The 19,166-nt window shown below is 39.2% G+C and overlaps 1 protein-coding gene across 2 annotated transcripts in view; it reads right to left on the minus strand.

Moving 5' to 3' along the window:
- vps13b (vacuolar protein sorting 13 homolog B) overlaps positions 1-19,166 on the minus strand; it is a 301,375-nt gene that overhangs the window by 275,286 nt on the left and 6,923 nt on the right. For both annotated transcript variants that reach the window (XM_026183458.2, XM_026183460.2), the window contains exon 4: positions 5,232-5,349. In XM_026183458.2, coding sequence (XP_026039243.2) covers positions 5,232-5,349 — 118 coding nt within the window. The remainder of the gene's footprint in view (positions 1-5,231; positions 5,350-19,166) is intronic.

Raw genomic sequence — 19,166 nt, forward strand, 5'->3', positions numbered from 1 at the left:
CTTCCACATACTTCAGGTTGTTCACCACACAGTTACCAGTTGCAGTTCCGGATCAACCGCCTCAGAATTATAAACCCACTGTTTGCAAGGAGCCAGCAGTGATACTCAGAGAGGAAATAAGTACACTATTCATCCCATTCTTGACCTCCGAGTCATGAACAAATATTTATGAATGAACAAGTTCAAGACGCTAACATTCAGACAACTTTTGAATGCAGCTGGCCCAGATTATTTATTATTATTAACCTTTATTTTACCAGGAAAAGTCCCAATGAGATTAAAAACCTCTTTTTCAAGGGAGTCCTGGCCAAGAGGCGACAACATGTTAAAATTACAAAGTTACATACATGTTATAAGTAACAATTACATTTTAAAAAACATTTTTCTCTGGCTCTCTCAATTTGGACTTAAAAGCATTTAATGAAATAAGATCTGCTATCTTCCAGTCTTTTTGCATCATGTTCCATGTAAAAGGGGCAGCATAAGTAAAAGCCCTCTTTCCCAGTTCAGTTCTGGCAAATGGAACATTGAGCAGAAGAAGATCGCTTGAACGCAGGCTATAAGAAACAGTACTCCTCCGTGTGAGCAGATCGCAAATGTAGGTGGGCATTTGTCCAAGCAGGGCCTTGTAAATAAAGATGCACCAGTGATCAAACCTCCTGGAGGACAACGAAGGCCATCCCACTCGAGCATACAGATGATTGGTTTGCAACAATCATGTGGCTATACACCCGAACCACAGGTATGCATTCGAGGGCATAGTCTACGAATACCTGGTGCTGCTGTTCAGGTTGTCACTGGTGCGCCTTTGCAAAGGCGCATCAGAGACACCTTTGCCGAAGCTGCCAAACCTTCTCCAGTGATTGAGTGATGGAGTTCTGCGCCTCCACAGCCACCTGACCTAAGCCCAATCAATAGTATAATCAATAGATAGTTTGTGATGACTTGGACCGCAGAGTGAAGGCAAAAGGGCCAACAAGTGCTCAGCATCTCTGGGAACTCCTTCAAGACTGTTGGAAAACCATTTCAGGTGACTACCTCATGAAACTACATACTACCAATAACTACACATAATTCTGTATGTGTTCATTCATAGTTTTGATTCCTTCAGTAAAAATCTACAATGTAAATAGTCATTAAAATAAAGAAAAACGCGAGGGCGTGATTTCCCATACTTATGTGTTGAGCCTCGTTCCTCTCCTTAAGGGAACAGAAGATATATAGATATAACTATTCATTCTCAATAATCCCCTCTGCACACAATTCAATTATGTACTCATGAAAGCACGTCAAGAATATTTGTTGTGTACTAGCTTCCTTCAACTAGACACACAATCAAAAAATGTAAAAAAACAAAAAACAAAAAACCAAATCCTGAAGATCCTACTGCACTCACAAAAACATGCTGTGACTTATAAGCGGACTACACGCTTTGAAACAGAAAATTTGGAGGGCAGCTTCTGATACACCAAATTCATAGGTTTCAGTATGGCTAGCACAGATTCAAAGGGAGAACTGCCACTATTAAATCGCTTTGAAGTCATATAAAACAAACCACATTTTCAACGGCGTGAATAGAACCAAAGCAGGAATCTCCTGGAACAGGCAAATGTGGTTCTCACAAACGGTGGCCACTCGTCCCCCCACAAGCAGCAGTAAACATAATCACTCACAGAATCGCCCAAGGTGGAAGCACTTGGTCTTTGGTCTTTGTGTGGCTACCAATCCCATGGCATATGAATTAACATCACTATTTTCCACCACAGAGTGAACGAGGACGATAAATCCATTCAGCATGTGAGAGCTCAGAGCTAAATAACTGGATAATTGTGAAGGGCCTGCCTTTTGGTATCACCATGTTTAGTTTTGGTTGTTTTGAAGGAGATGGGAGTTAAAGGGATAAGACGCAACAAAGTGGTTTTTAAACGCAGATACTGACAAAGATCTAAACAGGTCTTTGCGCTGTGAGGGTCTCACATCTAACACAGATCTTCCTTAAGGCTAACAAGTACACAACCATGGCCACATTTTTGTATCGTCCATTTACTTAAAATTATACCTGTCTATCACTGCCTCTGACACAAAATTATTTGCACAACCAACTTTACACTGACAAAGGACATAGCTTAAAATATTTAGCAAGAAAGTACAAAAAGGATGTTAATCACCAGTCTTTTAAAATTCTAAAAAATAGTGATGTATGACATAATAGCTGTAGTAGGATTAGAATACAAGTATCAGTGTGGAAGCTGTAAACTGGCTTATGGCATGATGGCGACTGAAAGTATGTAATAATGTATCATAATAGGTAAAGGTAAGTAAGTACAGTTTATTTATAAAGTGCTTTACACAGACATATAGTCACAAATTGCTGCAAAATCCAAATTTAAAAAAAAAAAAACATTGAGTAATTAAAATAAAAAATAACAGAAAATTAAAATGCAGTGAAAAATGGTGCACAATTCTGAACAGAATGTATTTACATTACATATGTTATGCATTTACACTAAAAGACCATCAAATGCAAGATTAAGATGCACTGTTGTGTGGAAAGAAAGCACAGTGCAGCTTTTCAAACAGCCCTAATGCAGTACAGAGTTGTCAAACTAATTTTATATTGCGGACCAGTGAAACTCCCCTGTCTGTCAGTGTAAAGAAGTTACATATGTAACCGTTTTTCTACATGTTAGAGAAAAAGCTGCTATCCTTTTTTTGTTGTTGTGGATGTTTTTGTTTTGTAGTTATATAAAAAAAACAAAAAACAGATAAAATGATGTGGCCACATTTGGCCCACGGGCCTTGAGTTTGACACGTGAGGTAGTATATTGGCCAGTACTAGCACTGAAGAGCATATCCATATGGAGATGTATCAACTGTGCATCCATTTTACTTGTTGATATATTACATCTTCTTACAATACGGTACATACAACAGTTCACATTCTACAAAGATAATGTATTATTTATGACTTATGTTAGGTTTTTACATGGAGACAGAGTCATCTCTGTCACAAGATTTGAAAGTCTGAATGGTCTTTGCATCAAAGCTGCACTTCCCAGCTATGTTTTAGCATCATTAATGCCGACTACCCTTACAATAACTTAAAGAAACATAAAATGACATTAAAAAAGCACATGTATACCATGGCTTTTGAAGGAATTTCTGTAACTCAAAGGAACTGTAATATAGTAGGGACATGATCTTTTTCTGAAAGACATTTCAGCACTTTAACAGATTGTGGAGGCACTAATGTTAAGCATCCCATCTCTGAAAAAAAAACCACCATACTTCAACTACATTAAAGCCTCCTGTCAGGTTTGGTTTGTATCTTATTCTTGGGAAAACATCCTCTGTCTGAGTCATAGCAGGTTAGTTTTACCTCATCTACCTTTTAACCTCAAGCTTTTAATTAGGTAGGTTGGGATTACGGCATTCATTTGCTTCCTTGCCATTACCGAGGTGCAGCAACCTCTGACCCCAAAGTTGTCTCTGCAGTCTGTAATGGGCTGAAATAAGGTCCGCTAGTAGAAAAGTTAAGGGTGTGCACACAGAAGAACACACTAAAATCATGGCGCGCGCGCGCACACACACACACACACACACACACACTCTACTGGGAGATCTGTTGGAAGCAGCCCTAAAGGGAGATGCCTGGGTGTGAGGAACCGTGCTTTAACAGCTGGGGAGAGATATTATCTCATAATGTAAAGCCTGGAAATGGATCCTCCCAGGATACAACAAGCCAGGAGTGTAAGTTCATACATTCAACCACACCAGGGTTTGGAAGTGAAGCTTTTTTTCAAGCTGACCTAACTCAGCTCATGACCCCTGCCTCTTGGATTATGTTTTTACCTTCATTCGTGCTCTCTAAACAGATTATTTTTCATAGATCTTAAAGGTTGAAAGGTTGTCGCACACCTACTTGAAAATTTTCTTACATAAGTATATATGTTCAGAGGTATTTGAAATAACTGCATCCATACATTTTAAAAATAAAACTGCCAACATAAAAGATTAGGGTAAAAAATGCATTCAGTCACACTAGGGCCCTGGTGTTCACAAGTTCTGGTGTGAAAGGTCTGTATAAATTTTTTTTTTAAATTCTATTATTCAGCCACTCTCAAACAAAACCGCTCTTTGTGAGGTGCACTAGAGTGCTGCAGTAAGGTAGGCATGGAATCCGTGGCCCTGTGGGAGGCATGTGGTCAAGGAACTTTGTTGATAAGAGCCATCACCGTATGATTTATAACAGGCACATTCCCCGTGCTCACTCTGGGTGATTTACACTTGTGAAAAACAGCGCTACGTGGCTCATCCCAAAATAAAAACTCTTATATGGTAAACGGGAGATGATACATACATACATACTAAAGTATGTAAAGTTATAAAATATGAAAAAAATATTAGTTAACTACTTTTGAAAAAAAAACCTCTGGTCCTTGGATAAAATAAAACTAACTGAAGCAATTTTGTGAACTTGAAAAACTAATTAAAAAAACAACAACTAAATATATAGATATATCCTCAGTCTTAGTGTTGGTTATTTTGGTAAAAAACAACAACAAAATAACAACAACATCTTCCTTGATGGGGCAGTAGTGGACACGTTTTTGAAGCTTTGGAAGTCTACAACACATTCAAAAAGTTATCTGCTTTTATTGCAATACCTGAATTAATTTTCCTAGTTCTTGCCTCAGAATGTGCCCTCCAATAACAATATTTATTAAGATAATAATTAATAAATGTAAGACTGAAAATAATAATAATAAACTCACAGGAGAATCCCACTCTGGAAATGAACTGAAACTAAACAGAATCAAAAACAAAAACGAAAAACGAAATAAAAATAAAAACTCAAATCCAAAACAATAATAACTATAATATTGCACATACATAGTGTGTCACCAAAGATTTATTTTAAGCACACTTTGTAGTTGGTCCTATTTAGGTAACAGGTTAATCCGGTAGTCTGAAACTGCAACTGCAGTTGAATGGAGGTTTGCAAAATTGGACCAATGCAGAGTTCTGGTCTTTGTATACTGAAGTTGTGTGTTTGTTTGCATGTTGAGCAGGGAAGTCATAGCTAACCAGAGGTGGTCACTTTGACAGTCCCATATCAGATCATATGAACTGATGTAGTTAAGAAAGTCCACTTTTAAGGAACATGTTGATGTCAAGTAGGTAGGTGAGGGAATCAGAACAGCCTCACTGAGCCAGTTTACATCACTTACCTGGAGGCAGGTCTGGGTCACTCGGGGCAGCTTGCTGTAGGCGACGGGGCTTGGCCACAGCCTTGGAGCTGTCTGAGACACTGCGACTGGTAGAACTAGAGCCACTTTCGTGGTCATCCTGATAAAACAAAAACAAACAACAATGCCTGTGATGACAGAAGCTGGACAAAAGGGCCTCTACAAGAGCTCTGTAGTTATAAGTTATCAGTTATAACCACATTAAAGTAAAGTAATAATATAACATATAGTAGTTGTGATCCTAGATTGTGCAAACTAGTTCTTGTTTAAATTAGATATGGAATATGTGAATTTTCATGCATAAAACATGTTTCTTAGATTGAAATTAGAGTAACAATATTGAATATATTTGTTTATATATAATGGCTTAAGTTACAATTATAATGCCTTTGTCCACGACTACACCAGGGTCCACTTAGGTCCAAGCAACATAAATTTTGTTATCAGACAGTGGAAAAGAGGATCTTTGCGGCCTTTGACTGTGCTAACTTCCAAGGACAATTTATATTACAGTGTATCTGGTTACTGAGAGTAATGAAATGAATATAAACTGAGAATCTGCTCTCCTGCATCACTGCCGGTGGCAGTGATAAGAAGAAAGTTTACCATGCACCACTATTTCTTACACTAAACCTTCTGAATAGCCTTCTGAATAACCTTCCTCCCACCATTTAACAACCATCCCTGTGGCCTCTACAAATAAACTCTGGTCCTTGAATGAGAAAGATGAAGGTCTCTAGTCCATGACAGCACATGTCATCCACACTGGAGACACCGGTGGCCTGTCAAGCCCAGGAACATAAGTGCAAAATGTGTGTATGTATGTATTAATGTGTATATAGGAAAATGAAATGATCACCCCCCCATTTAGAGATGAGCTTGGTGATAAACAGAATGACCCAAGATTCAAGCTAAGGAGCTTATTTATTGTTGTAGCTCATAGAGAGCCTCGGGCTTGTGGGTGTTCTGTACAAATAAAACAGCAGAGACATGAGGACCAACAGTGGAGGGGTCAGAAATAGTGGTTTTAGACTACTGACAGCCAAGGACTTATGCTGCATTCCATCTGCCTCAGAAGTCAGATGTCAGAGCTGGGAGTGACGTCACTGTTGTTTGTGTTCCAACAGCAAAGTCAAAAAGCAAGGAAAACAGGATTTGTTTTGGTCCATAGCAAGCTAGTTGCTAGTGGTGCATAAATAATGCACCACTAGCAATACTAATATTGCTTGGCTTATTTTTATTTCTTTTTTTGCTTAAAAACAGCACATTTTATTAAAGCTACTGAAGGGGCAACAATAAGGTTGAGTTTGTAAATTTAATAAATGTGACTTTTTAAGGGATTGAGGGATTTGCTAAGTCACAGTTTAAGATTGGAAATAATAATAAGATTCTATGGGTGGAAATCTGTCAGATCTGTCACTGTATCCACATGATAAACGTGTGTGCATCTTGGAATATATCGAGCCCTGTTGTAAAGACGAATTTAACCATAAATGATCAATTTGGAGAATAGGGGGGAAAAACTTATCAGAGCACAAAAATGCTATGACTACAGCAGCTAATGTTGAACTCCTAACAGCTACTATGTATAATAGCAAATACCTCATATTCAAACTCATGGTAGACATAAGCCTGCAGCAGTGGATGGGATGAAGAAATGGGAAAAAAAAATTAGATACAGTGTCAAAGAAACAATATATTAGAGGCAAAACTGAGAAGTTAGTAATCTCTCCACCTTTTCACTGAGTTAAAACTCAGTGTGGCGTTGATTAGAGGTTACTGCAGCACTGTAACCTTTGCACAATCAGCCTGGGTGGTAGGTTAGTCAGATAATTTGGACAAGAAAAGGGAGATCACATGTGTTTAGCATTAAAGCGTCTCAGGAGTCACCCCTTATCCTGACACATGTAAGCACTGAAGGTGTCAAAACCAAATATATTTGGCTACTCCACACACACACTTTATTTATAAATACTGAACCGATCCAGTTTAAACTGACAGACAGCCTTTGCAGGCAGGTCGTGTGTTGCAAATTTTAATACATTCATGCAGCTTACATATGTAACAGACAATCCCTGGTTCTAACACTATTTAATGACAGTGAACCCTTTCGTTGTAGTTGAGTAATGATGATTTGGTTTTAAACATACTTTGCATTATCTGAGTTGCAGACACACTGACAGAAGTATCCCCCAGTGCAGTAAACACTCAATGCTCAAAAGAGATGAGAGAGGCTCTGGTAGAAATATTTACATGTTACTTCACTAAGGCCCTATCCAATAGAGCTCCACTGTGCAATCAGTTTTTCCCTCATCAGAGAGTGGTGGGAATTGGTAAACAGAGAAGGAGAAATAATAAATACTTCATCAAGGTTACAACGAATAAAGATCTGTGAATAATAAGGTGTAAATTTGCTGGTCATTACTCATTTCTTTTGTAGATTTGTCATCACTTTGAAAAGTTGCACCTATAATATTTAAACATGCTACAATAGAAAAGGGATTGTTATTTGATTAAGAAGGTTTAAGATACACACTCCAATTCTTAGTTTACATCACAATACCCTGCTTGAGCACATTAGAGTAAGAAACAGTCTCCTTCCCCCTTTAGTCTCATATCTATACCTAAAGGAATGCATAGCCCAGCAAGCCAAGAGTACATCGAGTTCAACAATTTGAACTGCCACTATGAAGAACAAGACTGCCAAATTTGGAAGTAGCGCAATTAAGCGCTCAATGTCACCATGGGCAGTGAGCAATTCTCCAGAGGTGAAAAATGCCTTTTCAGAAGGAAGCCCTGGGACAAATGAAGCCTGCCCTCAGCTGCTGCCAAGTAAATCGATCTCTCCAATTCCACAGCAGGGCACAGCACAGGCAGGGAGCCTAAGAAGGATGGAGAAAAGGAGAAGGAAAGATAGACACGAGGACCGGAAAAAGTAGGGCTGCTTCCCCTGCAGGCATGTCACCTCAGCTGTTAACCAAATATGATGGTAGTTAAAAAGGAAAAGAGAGACATGAAACCAATTGATAAGCGAGGGAAAAAACAGTGGAAAAAAAAGAGAGACAGCAAAACCAAGAAAAGCTGAGGGACGTCTAGAGTGAAAGAGACTTGATGATAATGAGACCAGAACAAAGGGACAGAAACATGAAGCTGGTGGTGTGACTGACAGGTGAGGGGGACCCCCTACTCAGAGGGTAAGTGGGCACCCATAGAGGGTTAGGGCACAGGAAGGCCAGACGTGACCCCTGTCCTCCTGTAATCGTCTGACTCAGTCAGGGAGCAGAAGGCGGTGTGCTGAGTCTGTCTGGAGGGTCAACCCATATGAGCTGCTCAGCGCATTAGCTGAATACCACCACCACCTCCAGCTATTAGGAACAGCACCTCTGTAGATAAGAAACTCACAAGTTCCTTGTACAAATAATCTGGCTATAACTCACAGACACTAGAAACCAGTAACATCATATCTGCTAGTGACAATGACATATATGTAAACTAGTAAAGCTTCAAAAAATACAAATATGTCTTAAAATACTCATTATACTCCCGCAAATACCTACTTATAAAGTATTTGCGGGAGCAGAATAACACCCTTGCTACAGTTTCTTGTGATTTGAGGCTTCCTCTGACCTGGACTGGCTGAAAAGTAGGCAAATTACCAGAGTTTTTGTTGCCCATTCTTAATAAATATTAGACAAAAAAAACAAGCACTATATTTTTTCTTTTCAGAAATTGCTAAGTATTTTCCAATTTCAGTTTAACACAAGGAAAAAAAAAATTGGCAAGGACCAGCAGCCGACTACCTCGCTTCTCTGCAACCGCCTGATCTTTGAAACCAAAACATTTTTAAAACTGGTCAATTTCACACAGTTTCAGCACATTAATGGGAGCATGCAGACCATTGCTAGATAAACACACTCTGTTTTTGTTGTTTTTCCTCTGCAGGTTGCTGGTGAACTCATGCTGACATCAAAGCAGTAGGCCTGGATACTGGAGGCACGGCAGGGGAGGGCGAACGCCTACAGAGTGAGAAAATAAATGAAGGAAACCCAATAGGCTCCTTATCTCACACAGAACCCCTTCTCCTGTAAATCACTCACGTACTCATATAAACACAGACACACACAGAACCTCTGCCCGACATGTTAAGGCCTAGCATTCACACCTCCAAGTAACCAGTGAATCATATGATACTCAAAGGATATAATGAGAATGTGGGACATTCCAGGCTGTTTTTCCAGAACAATAGTGAAAAAAAAAACACTACTAAAGAGATACACATACTCTTTTGTCCTAAAAATGTGCTTCTGTTTTTTTAGTGCTCCTAGGTCTCATCTCCCCCCTCTCTCACCATCTTGCCTCATCAAAGGCCTTCTTTGCTATCACAGTATTCATTTCACTTTTGTTCATGTTTCATCTTCTTTACCTATATCTGACATTGTCTCCATCCTTCCACTTCTTCTAGAGCTTCTCATCCCATCTATAATTAGCTAGTCTGAAGCTTGTTTTAACAGTGTTGACCCTGGTTCTCATAAGAATGGTTTCCAGCTGGCACAGAGAGAAATAAAAACATGAAAAGGGGCTCACTGTTTTAAACATAATGTCACAGTTTGGGATGGTTCCAGTAATGTCAAATGGTATGCAGCCACTTCTTTTACACTTAAGCTGTTTGAACCATTGATGACAACCCCACCGGAATTTTTGCTGAAAAGAACAGAGAACATCACAGTTGACTCAGATTACCTTTTCTTTAACGTCTCTTGGCTTCGAACGCATCCATCAGCTCGGCTAAAAATTAGCTGCTAATGGCTTTTTAATGAAACGGTAACAAATGAAGAAAGCTATTTTACCATGATTAAAGACAGAGGGTTCATTTTCTCCTCAAACAGAAGAGAACTACAGAAGCTGGAGTAGTGAGGACAGAATTTCACAGTCTCCATCACAAATAACTGTTGGGTATTAATATTATAATTATGCTACGTATTTTATACACAGACATCATAGGCATATTTAAAGAGAAATATGTGCATAAAAAACACAAATGTACACGCACACACAATATAAAATACTATACAGACCAATACTTAAGGACTAGAGCCATGCAGCTGGAATCCATAGAAGATTGGGGGGATTAGAGCCTGAAAGTAACCCAGATGAATATCACATTGTGTGACATTCTGAATAATTATCTCAATGAAAGTAGCATATCACAAAAATGTGGTCTATTCCCCCCCTCTCTGTTTCAGTAACTGAATCCACTACACAAAAACAAACCTCCATTTACTGTGGATTAACTGCACAAATTAAATATTACAGTCTCTACACAATGTTCTGTAGCCAATAAGATGAAATTTCCTGCACCAATAAAGCACAAGGCAGAATAAGATCTGACAATTAAACTTTTTCAGCAGTCTGAAAATGCACAACTTACCAAGTTTGCTGTTACTATAACCACTACAGAGAAAAACATACTCGTGGGAATTTCTGGATTATTAAAGTGTGAGGGGAGCTGTGATAGGTCTGTAATACCTGAAGTGTTACTAGGCACATTCCATCCCAGCAAAACTGCTACAAAGCAAACACCTTCTTTCCTTCAGAAGCTCCAAAATATAAAGTATTCATTAAGGAGGGGGAGCAAAGACATAGAAAAGATTCCCAAGCATGTGCCAAAAGAAGAATGCATAATTACAAAAGAATTTGACTCTGAAGGGGGAGGAATCACAACGACACCGGTGATGTCATGTTGGAGGTCTCTGCCAAGAGTGCCTCTGCTCTACCCAAGTCAAACTGTCTATGTTTATTATCTGCCTCCAACATACTTACAATAACAAAGACAAACGGGGATCCCAGTTACAGAGCAGACCCATAGGGAGCTACAAGAGGTCTTCTGACTTCTGAGTATTTAATTTGTTCAGGCATTGTCCTTGTGCTGTTCTCACCAGACAGATCACCTCTGGCTGCAGTTTCAGTATAGCTCTTTAACCAAGTTCCAGTAAACATACAACAAGATAAACTTAAAGTGTAAATGGTAAAAATTAAAATGTAAAAGGCAAAGGCCAAAAGTTAAGTGCCCTCCTCAAACATTTGACATTTAGGTGATTTTGGCTCTACTCTTGTTCTGTTGCACTTTCAGGTAATAGTTCAAAGCCCAGTGCATTTTATTTGTCTTAAGTAAAACCAGCAGAAACCAATCTTGTGTTTACGGTACAGTAGCCGATGTTGTTCCAGTTTAACTGTCCATAATTCTACATTAATCTAATAAATCTCAAAGCCCTGTGTATTCATGCAGAAAACTGGATTCTTTGTTACAAAATCGCTTTTTGCAGTCATTTCTCCACAATAGTAAGCAGGTCTGCAAAAGTAATAGGGGTGCTGAGGTCAGTCCTCTTTTATCCTCACAAACAATGTTTAGCACATTTTTTTTATTTAAACAAAAGACTCTGAGTCTGAGTAACTCCAATTCTGAGACTTGATTAACATCCAGGAACAAGGAATTCAAACAGGCTTGAACTAATATAGGTGCCATGATGGAATTTGGAGCCTGGATAAATAATTACAACAAACCACTGCACTTTCCATTGAAGCCCATTCAAATTCTTTATGCTCCTACTAGTGACCTCAACTTCAGTGTTCACAAGTAACAAGTGTTAGGGAAAAGAAGAAAACATGAAAGGAAATAGAAGAATACAGAAAGTCAACCGAAGCAAAGAGTGAGAGAATCAAAGATTAAAGAGCCAGAAGCCATGTCAAAAAAAGAAGAAAAACAGGACTGTGACAACAGTAAAGTGGAGGCAGGAATATCAAAAGAGAAAGACACATCGAGGGAGAATCGGAAAGAGGGAGAAATTGTTCCTGATTTAGATCTGAGAGGCTCTGGTCCTTCAGATGTCTCCATCAGCTAACCACAAGCCCAGGCTGAGCATGTGAGGCATTCTGCTTACGCTGGCACAGCTACCCCCTAATGCTAATAACTGCAATGTGTTAGCTACAATAAAACACTCCACACAGATCCCTGACATACGCACTCACACACAGGCATGTGCAAAAAAAACCAAAAAAAACCCAACACATCTTAGACAAGTCAATTACGACACACACGGGGAATTCCCAAACACAGGAATAGCTCTAACTCAGAATAATCAGCAGTGCCCAGTTATTTTCCAATTATTTATTATGTAATTACTGCCAATCACATCTTTTTTACTTCACAATTATTAGTCTATAAGATCCTGATATACATTTCTTTATATATCTTATTTATCTTTATATCAGCATTTTGGAAAATTGCTGCTAACTAGTGGTCAAGACCTGATTTTAACACCAACTGTCAAATCATAACCATGCAATCTCTGGACCTTCCGATTTTTTCATACACAAATAAAAGTTCATTATACAAAACATAAGCACACCTTAAACAATGTAAGCACCAGTCTCCAAGAACAACGCAAGCAGCGGCTCAGGCTACTCTGACAACTTAATTGCACATGTGAGGTGCAGCTGGAAGGCACAAACTATAGAGGCCTAAGTGTTCTTGGAGAGCATCAATGTTCTGAAACCAGAAAGATAGAATAAATCAAACAGAGCAAAATGGGAGAGGACTTTCCGTCAATGTTGAGAAATACCAAAGCCTTACTGCAGGAGGTTTAGGCACGCAAGCGGAATGCAGCCGGCATTATGTTTGCATAGCTTTTATACACTGGGGTCCAAAAGCAACTGAGGTGGTGTCAGCATTCATCACATTGGTTGAGAGATGGAAAACTGTCAGCCTTACATAAAAAACAAATCATTTCAATTGCATCAATGAAACATGTTGGAATCCTAAGCTAGTCCTTATCCATAGATCTCAGGTCTCCTACTGTTTTCCGTAGCAAAGTAAAGTACAGGTCCTGGCCCTGGCCAAAAAACGTTCACCTGTTTTGTGAGATATATATAAAAAAAAAAAAGCTAAATTGAAAAATTCTATAATAAGAATAATAGAGGATCTACATTTTTAATAGATTATTCTGAGATTGGTTTTAAACTGTACAGTTCTGAAAGAGTTTTATTTTCTGTAAGGGTTAGGTTAAATAAAGCTGAAACCTCAAAGCACTCTGTACATTAAGAAAAAGTAAGCAACTATCACAGCTCATCAATTTATTGTAGATTTTTATTTTCAAACCTTGCTTTAAACTTTAAACTACTTTACTTCATACTGCGTACTGTCTCTGTAAGGTTACATGTTAACCACCTCACATCACAATATTGGTGCAAGATATGTTTTGTCAGGAAATTATAACCAAGTATCACAGTTTTATCTATATCTGCAACATACACCATGGAAAGTGTAATGCTGGGTCATTATTCATGCTGCATTTCTCTTCTCTTGCCCACACATGATAGGGGGCTGAACTTGCCAAGGTAGAGGCTAGCTATACAGAAAGAATTCACTTAGTAAAAAACTGAACACATGATTAGAAAAGGTTTTCTACTAAATAGGTTGCATATGTGATTTTAGTGGTTAAAATGCCATGTCATTAATGGGATCATCATTTGAATATTGAGTAAGGGTCTACTAAACTGAGCATGCACTCATCCTGAAACAGAGCACAGTTTGTGCAATATAGAAGTACACACAAACACGAGGGTTACTGCTTTTAGTAACTTTTTCTCCCTGAAAGTGAAAAAATACCCATCTTAGTAGATTGCATAAAGACAAAAAGACACACAACAAAAAAATAATGATCTAAAGATCTAAATGAAAGGGTACATTTCTTCTCTAAATTGCAATCACGTCTTACAGTCCTTTCTACATTTTAAGGCTTATAAAGCAAACACCGTTCCAAAGTGCAATACAATATCATCCTAGAGTTTTTCTAAGAGGACAGGACTAATGGAGTGAACATTAGTCTTAATTGCATGGTAATCATTTCCCAAACTACAATATCAGTGGGAGCACGCAGCAAATAACAAGCTGCATTGAGGGATTGCTCTAGCCCGGATGGCCTGAGAGCAGGGATTAAACTGTAGAGTAGCAGCATCCTGGCCAGTGTGTATTGATCACCACTTGATTCACTGGAATCACAAAGCCACTGGCTTTAATGTTTCCCCCCAACTGCTTTCCTGTGTCTGAGGTTTGTCTGTGGAGCAGAAGTAACCTCATCCCACCAGGAACACAGACCTCAAAGACAAAGCTATGGGTAATTCAGCTTTGGCTGACTCACAAGCAATGGTGGCAGAGGGTAAGGTCTCTTTTTCTGGAATGACACACTTCTGCACTGCCATCTACAGATGCTTTGAATCACTTTGGAATGCTGAACAGAGATCAGTGCAATGGGTCACTCTCCATTAGAGACTAGAGAAAGGGGACAGACTAGTAGTGAGACAGTGTATGATTACTAACACATATTTAGCTCACCATTAAATACAGACCTACTGACAACAAAATTTCAGCATATGTAAACATTAAAGCTGCACGTGAAACAAACCGTTCAACAGCTGTTGGCCTGCCAACATGCAGAATACAAAAAAAACCCCACTCAACTCTGAACAAGTAGTTCTACTTATTGTCAACAGACCCAGTGTCTCCTGCAGTATTTCAAATTTTTAGTACAAATCATCAATACTTCATTGTTAAATCTATCTTCAACTACAAGAGAAAAATCAATAAACACAAGTTTGCAGAAAGCGGATTTATTGTATGTAAGTTTTCAGGCAGAGCTCACATAACAGCCTAACGATTTGTCTTGATTGCCATTACTGTACTGTCATATATACTGTCATTTTGAATGACAAAACAAACAGAGATTCTTTTTAACTAATCCCAAGCACATGCACTTGGCTATTCTTCTGTCCTTCAGTAGTTCTCCTTTTCTCTCATCAGAATGCATGCTGCAGCTTCCAACCTGCCTAAGGAGTCAACAGTGTGCCAACATTACTCCATCTTTTTATTATTTACAGTCATGGATGGGTTTTGTTACTGCTATAGGGGGTTAGATTCAAGGAAAATAGATTCTCCAAAGCTCTGTGTTTTTGTCCTCTGTCTCCTCAGTCCTGAAGACAAGGCCCCACTGAGCTGATGATCAGATGGATTTACGGTGCAATCTCTGAAAGCCATTTGCTCCTGCTAGCAGAGAATCAAAGGCAAGATTTCCGGATGGCATTGGAACAGAGATTACTCAGTTTGTGCTATCTGATTGCAAACTTCCACAAGCTGTTTCCTTTTACTTCTTTCAACTTTTCCTTTGCATCTTCTGACTTGTGAAATTTAAGTTCAATGACCACATACTCACTAGGTTTCATTCTGTCAGAGACCATGCAGTATGTACACTTAAGGAAAAACTACATTGGATCAAATGTTTTAAGTTTTATTTATGAATTCAATATAATCAGTAGATCCTTTAAGTGGTGTAAGTTGTGATGTGAAGGGGGTATGGATCAAACTTGATCCAGCACATCCCCCAATTCCCTGTCAGTAGGTTGCAGTTTGGAAATTCTTTGTTCACAGCTGATGGCAAGCAATTCACAAGCCTTGTCATTTCAGATATGATCTGACACAGTCATCACTGAGTCAGTCACAAGTTTGGTTGTGCTCAAAGTTGATCAATTTTTATTTTATTTTTTATCTGTTTTTACCCCTTCCCATTTCTCCAGCACCGTACACAATGGCTACATAAAGCTCCTCTGTACTAATCAACCAACCATTATCACACCTTGTTACAAGATAGCAGTATTTTCTTCTTCTGTGAGTGGTCATAATGTTTTTATTAATCACTTTATAGGAAGTTCACAGTCTATCCACCCAAAAAGTAAAGTACGGGGTGGACCATTTATATGGATACACCGTAATAAAATGGGAATGGTTGGCGATATTAAAGTCCTGTTTGTGGCACATTAGTATATGTGAGGGGGCAAACTCCTCAAGATGGGTGGTGACCATGGTGGCCATTTAGAAGTTGGCCATCTTGGATACAACTTTTGTCTTTTCAATAGGAAGAGGGCCATGTGACACATCAAACGTATTGGTAATTTCACAAGGAAAACAATGGTGTGCTTGGTTTCAACGTAACTTTATTCTTTCATGAGTTATTTACAAGTTTCTCTTTGTTCACAGCCATCGACATGTCGAAGAGGTTAACATGTGAGGAGCGGATCGAAATTGTGTTGATATCTGGTGAACGCAGTAACCGGGTCATTGCAGCAGATTTCAATGCAAGACACCCTACGAGACCACCCATCTCCCATGCCACAGTTAGCAAACTGCTTGCTAAGTTTCGTGAAACTGGTTCAGTGTTGGATTTGCCAAAATGTGGACGCAAGAAAACTGTCACCAATGAAGAAACATCAGTGGCTGTCCTAGCTTCATTCAGCAAGAGCCCACAGCGTAGCACTCGCCGCATGTCACTGGAGAGTGGCATTAGTCAAACATCCCTTGGGCGGATATTAGCTACTCACAAATGGCACCCTTACAAACTCCAGCTACTGCAGCATCTCAACGAGGATAACCCAGATTGGCGCACAGAATTTGCAGAATGGACAAAACAAAAACTGGAACAGGATCCTCGGTTCACGCAGAAGATTTTGTTCAGTGATGAGGCAAACGTTTATGTGAATGGTGAAGTTAACAAACAAAACCACCGCTATTGGTCTGACACTAACCCACATTGGATGGATCCCTCCAAGACTGTTGGAACAACAAAAGTGATGGTTTGGTGTGGTATATGGGGTACAACGATAGTTGGAAACCTCAATGCCACTGGATATTTGAAATTGCTACATGATGATGTGTTTCCCTCTTTATGCACTGAAGTTGGCATGTTCCCTGAGTTTTTCCAGCAAGATGGTGCACCACCACATTATGGGTGCCAGGTCCGAGCATTCCTAGAGATGAACAGTTTCCTGGAAAGTGGATTGGTCGTCGTGGGCCAGTTGAATGGCCCCCAAGGTCTCCCGATCTGACCCCCTTAGACTTTTTTGGGAGAAGAGGGTTGCATTGACAATCCAACACAATGGGCAGCACATTGAACACATTTTATAAGTGGTCAGAAACTTGTAAATAACTCATGAAAGAATAAAGTTACGTTGAAACCAAGCACACCATTGTTTTTCTTGTGAAATTACCAATAAGTTTGATGTGTCACATGGCCCTCTTCCTATTGAAAAAACAAAAGATGTATCCATGATGGCCGACTTCTAAATGGCCACCATGGTCACCACCCATCTAGTTAAGTAAATAGTTTTTAAAGGTAAAATGTGGAGGGAAAATCAAAAGTAGTTAAAAATGGTCAATTATACCCTGGACCCCAGAGGGTTAAACTTTTTTTTTTTAAAGTAACGCAATAGTTACTTTTCAAGTAATTAATTACTTTTAGAATATTGTAACTCAGTTATTAACTCAGTTACTTTTTGAATTAGTACCTGTAACTATAATTAATTACTTTTTCAAAGTAACTTGCCCAACACTGTCCATGACAAACTTGTACTTTGCATTTACATGAAAACCGAGAAGGAAACAGTTCATTAAATACTCCATTTGCATTTTGATAAATGCTACCTAGCCTAATATTAAATAAAATACAGTGTAAGGTCTGTTATTTTCAACATCCAGATGAATATTAAAATCACCCATTAGATTTATTTTAATGCTGAACTGAGTATTAAATCAGATAAAAATCCTAAAGGTGTTGATTCATTGACACTATTGTATTCACTCTACTCTAACCATTTAACCATCTAACTATTTAATTGTTTTGCTCCTTTGATACAGTTATATTTTTCTGTCTTTATGATTTTCATAATTAAAATGTTTCTTGCTGGTTGGCTGCAATGTCATGGAACAATGGATGTGGATGAAGTGCAAGGTGGTGCTGGAAGCCGTGGAGAAGCCAAGGCAAATCAAGATAAAGATGCAGGTTTTCTTCAAGCACCTGATCCAGTGCTCTCTGATGGAGACTTAAAAATAAATAAATGGTAAATGGCCTGTATTTATATAGCGCTTTACTAGTCTCTAAGGACCCCAAAGCGCTTTACATATCCAGTCATCCACCCATTCACACACTGGTGATGGCAAGCTACATTGTAGCCACAGCCACCCTGGGGCGCACTGACAGAGGCGAGGCTGCCGGACACTGGCGCCACCGGGCCCTCAGACCACCACCAGTAGGCAATAGGTGAAGTGTCTTGCCCAAGGACACAACGACCAAGACTGTCCAAGCCGGGGCTCGAACCGGCAACCTTCCGATTACAAGGCGAACTCCCAACTCTTGAGCCACGATCGCCCCACTTGATGCTTCTCCTTAATAGAGGAAAGTCCTGTTCATATCAGATGCTAAATTTGTTGGCTGGCTGGATGTCCTGAGACCGTAGAATGGAATTAGGATATTTTCTTCTTAGTTTGTTTGCTTTCAAATCGTGGTCCAGGGCTCCATTCACTAGGGAGTGGAGCTCATCTGAGCCTATGGTTTGGCACTCAGTATGCTCCATGGATCTGAAGCCCAGGATTGGGCTGGTCCTGGCTGTGCCACAGCAGAATTAAGGCTACAAAAAGAAGTTTTGTAGACTATACATCCCAAATTTTCTACTTAAGAGTTTTCTGCATTCAACCCCTGGGTGGCAAGACCACACACACGGAAAGCAAAACTCCTCTACAGGTCACACCACTTTAAAACATATTTTCACACTCAAAGATCAGGTATCACATCTATGCCTGTCTCTTAAATATTCAAAACTCAAAGTAGCATGCCTTAGCTGAGTAGATATCAGATTTAGATTATGAAATACCAACTTGGGGATTTAAGAAGTCTTTAAAGAGGGGTTTCCTTATTCACATGTATTACCCATTATTTAGGAGAAAAGAGATTTGGTTGTGAAAACCCTAAAAATAGTTTGGAAGGAATTTAACAGAAAAAAGGGCCTAGTATGCCAAACCAACAAGTCTCAGAGGCA

The sequence above is a fragment of the Astatotilapia calliptera genome, chromosome 11, assembly GCF_964374335.1.
Source record: "Astatotilapia calliptera chromosome 11, fAstCal68.1, whole genome shotgun sequence".
NCBI classification, from domain to species: domain Eukaryota; kingdom Metazoa; phylum Chordata; class Actinopteri; order Cichliformes; family Cichlidae; genus Astatotilapia; species Astatotilapia calliptera.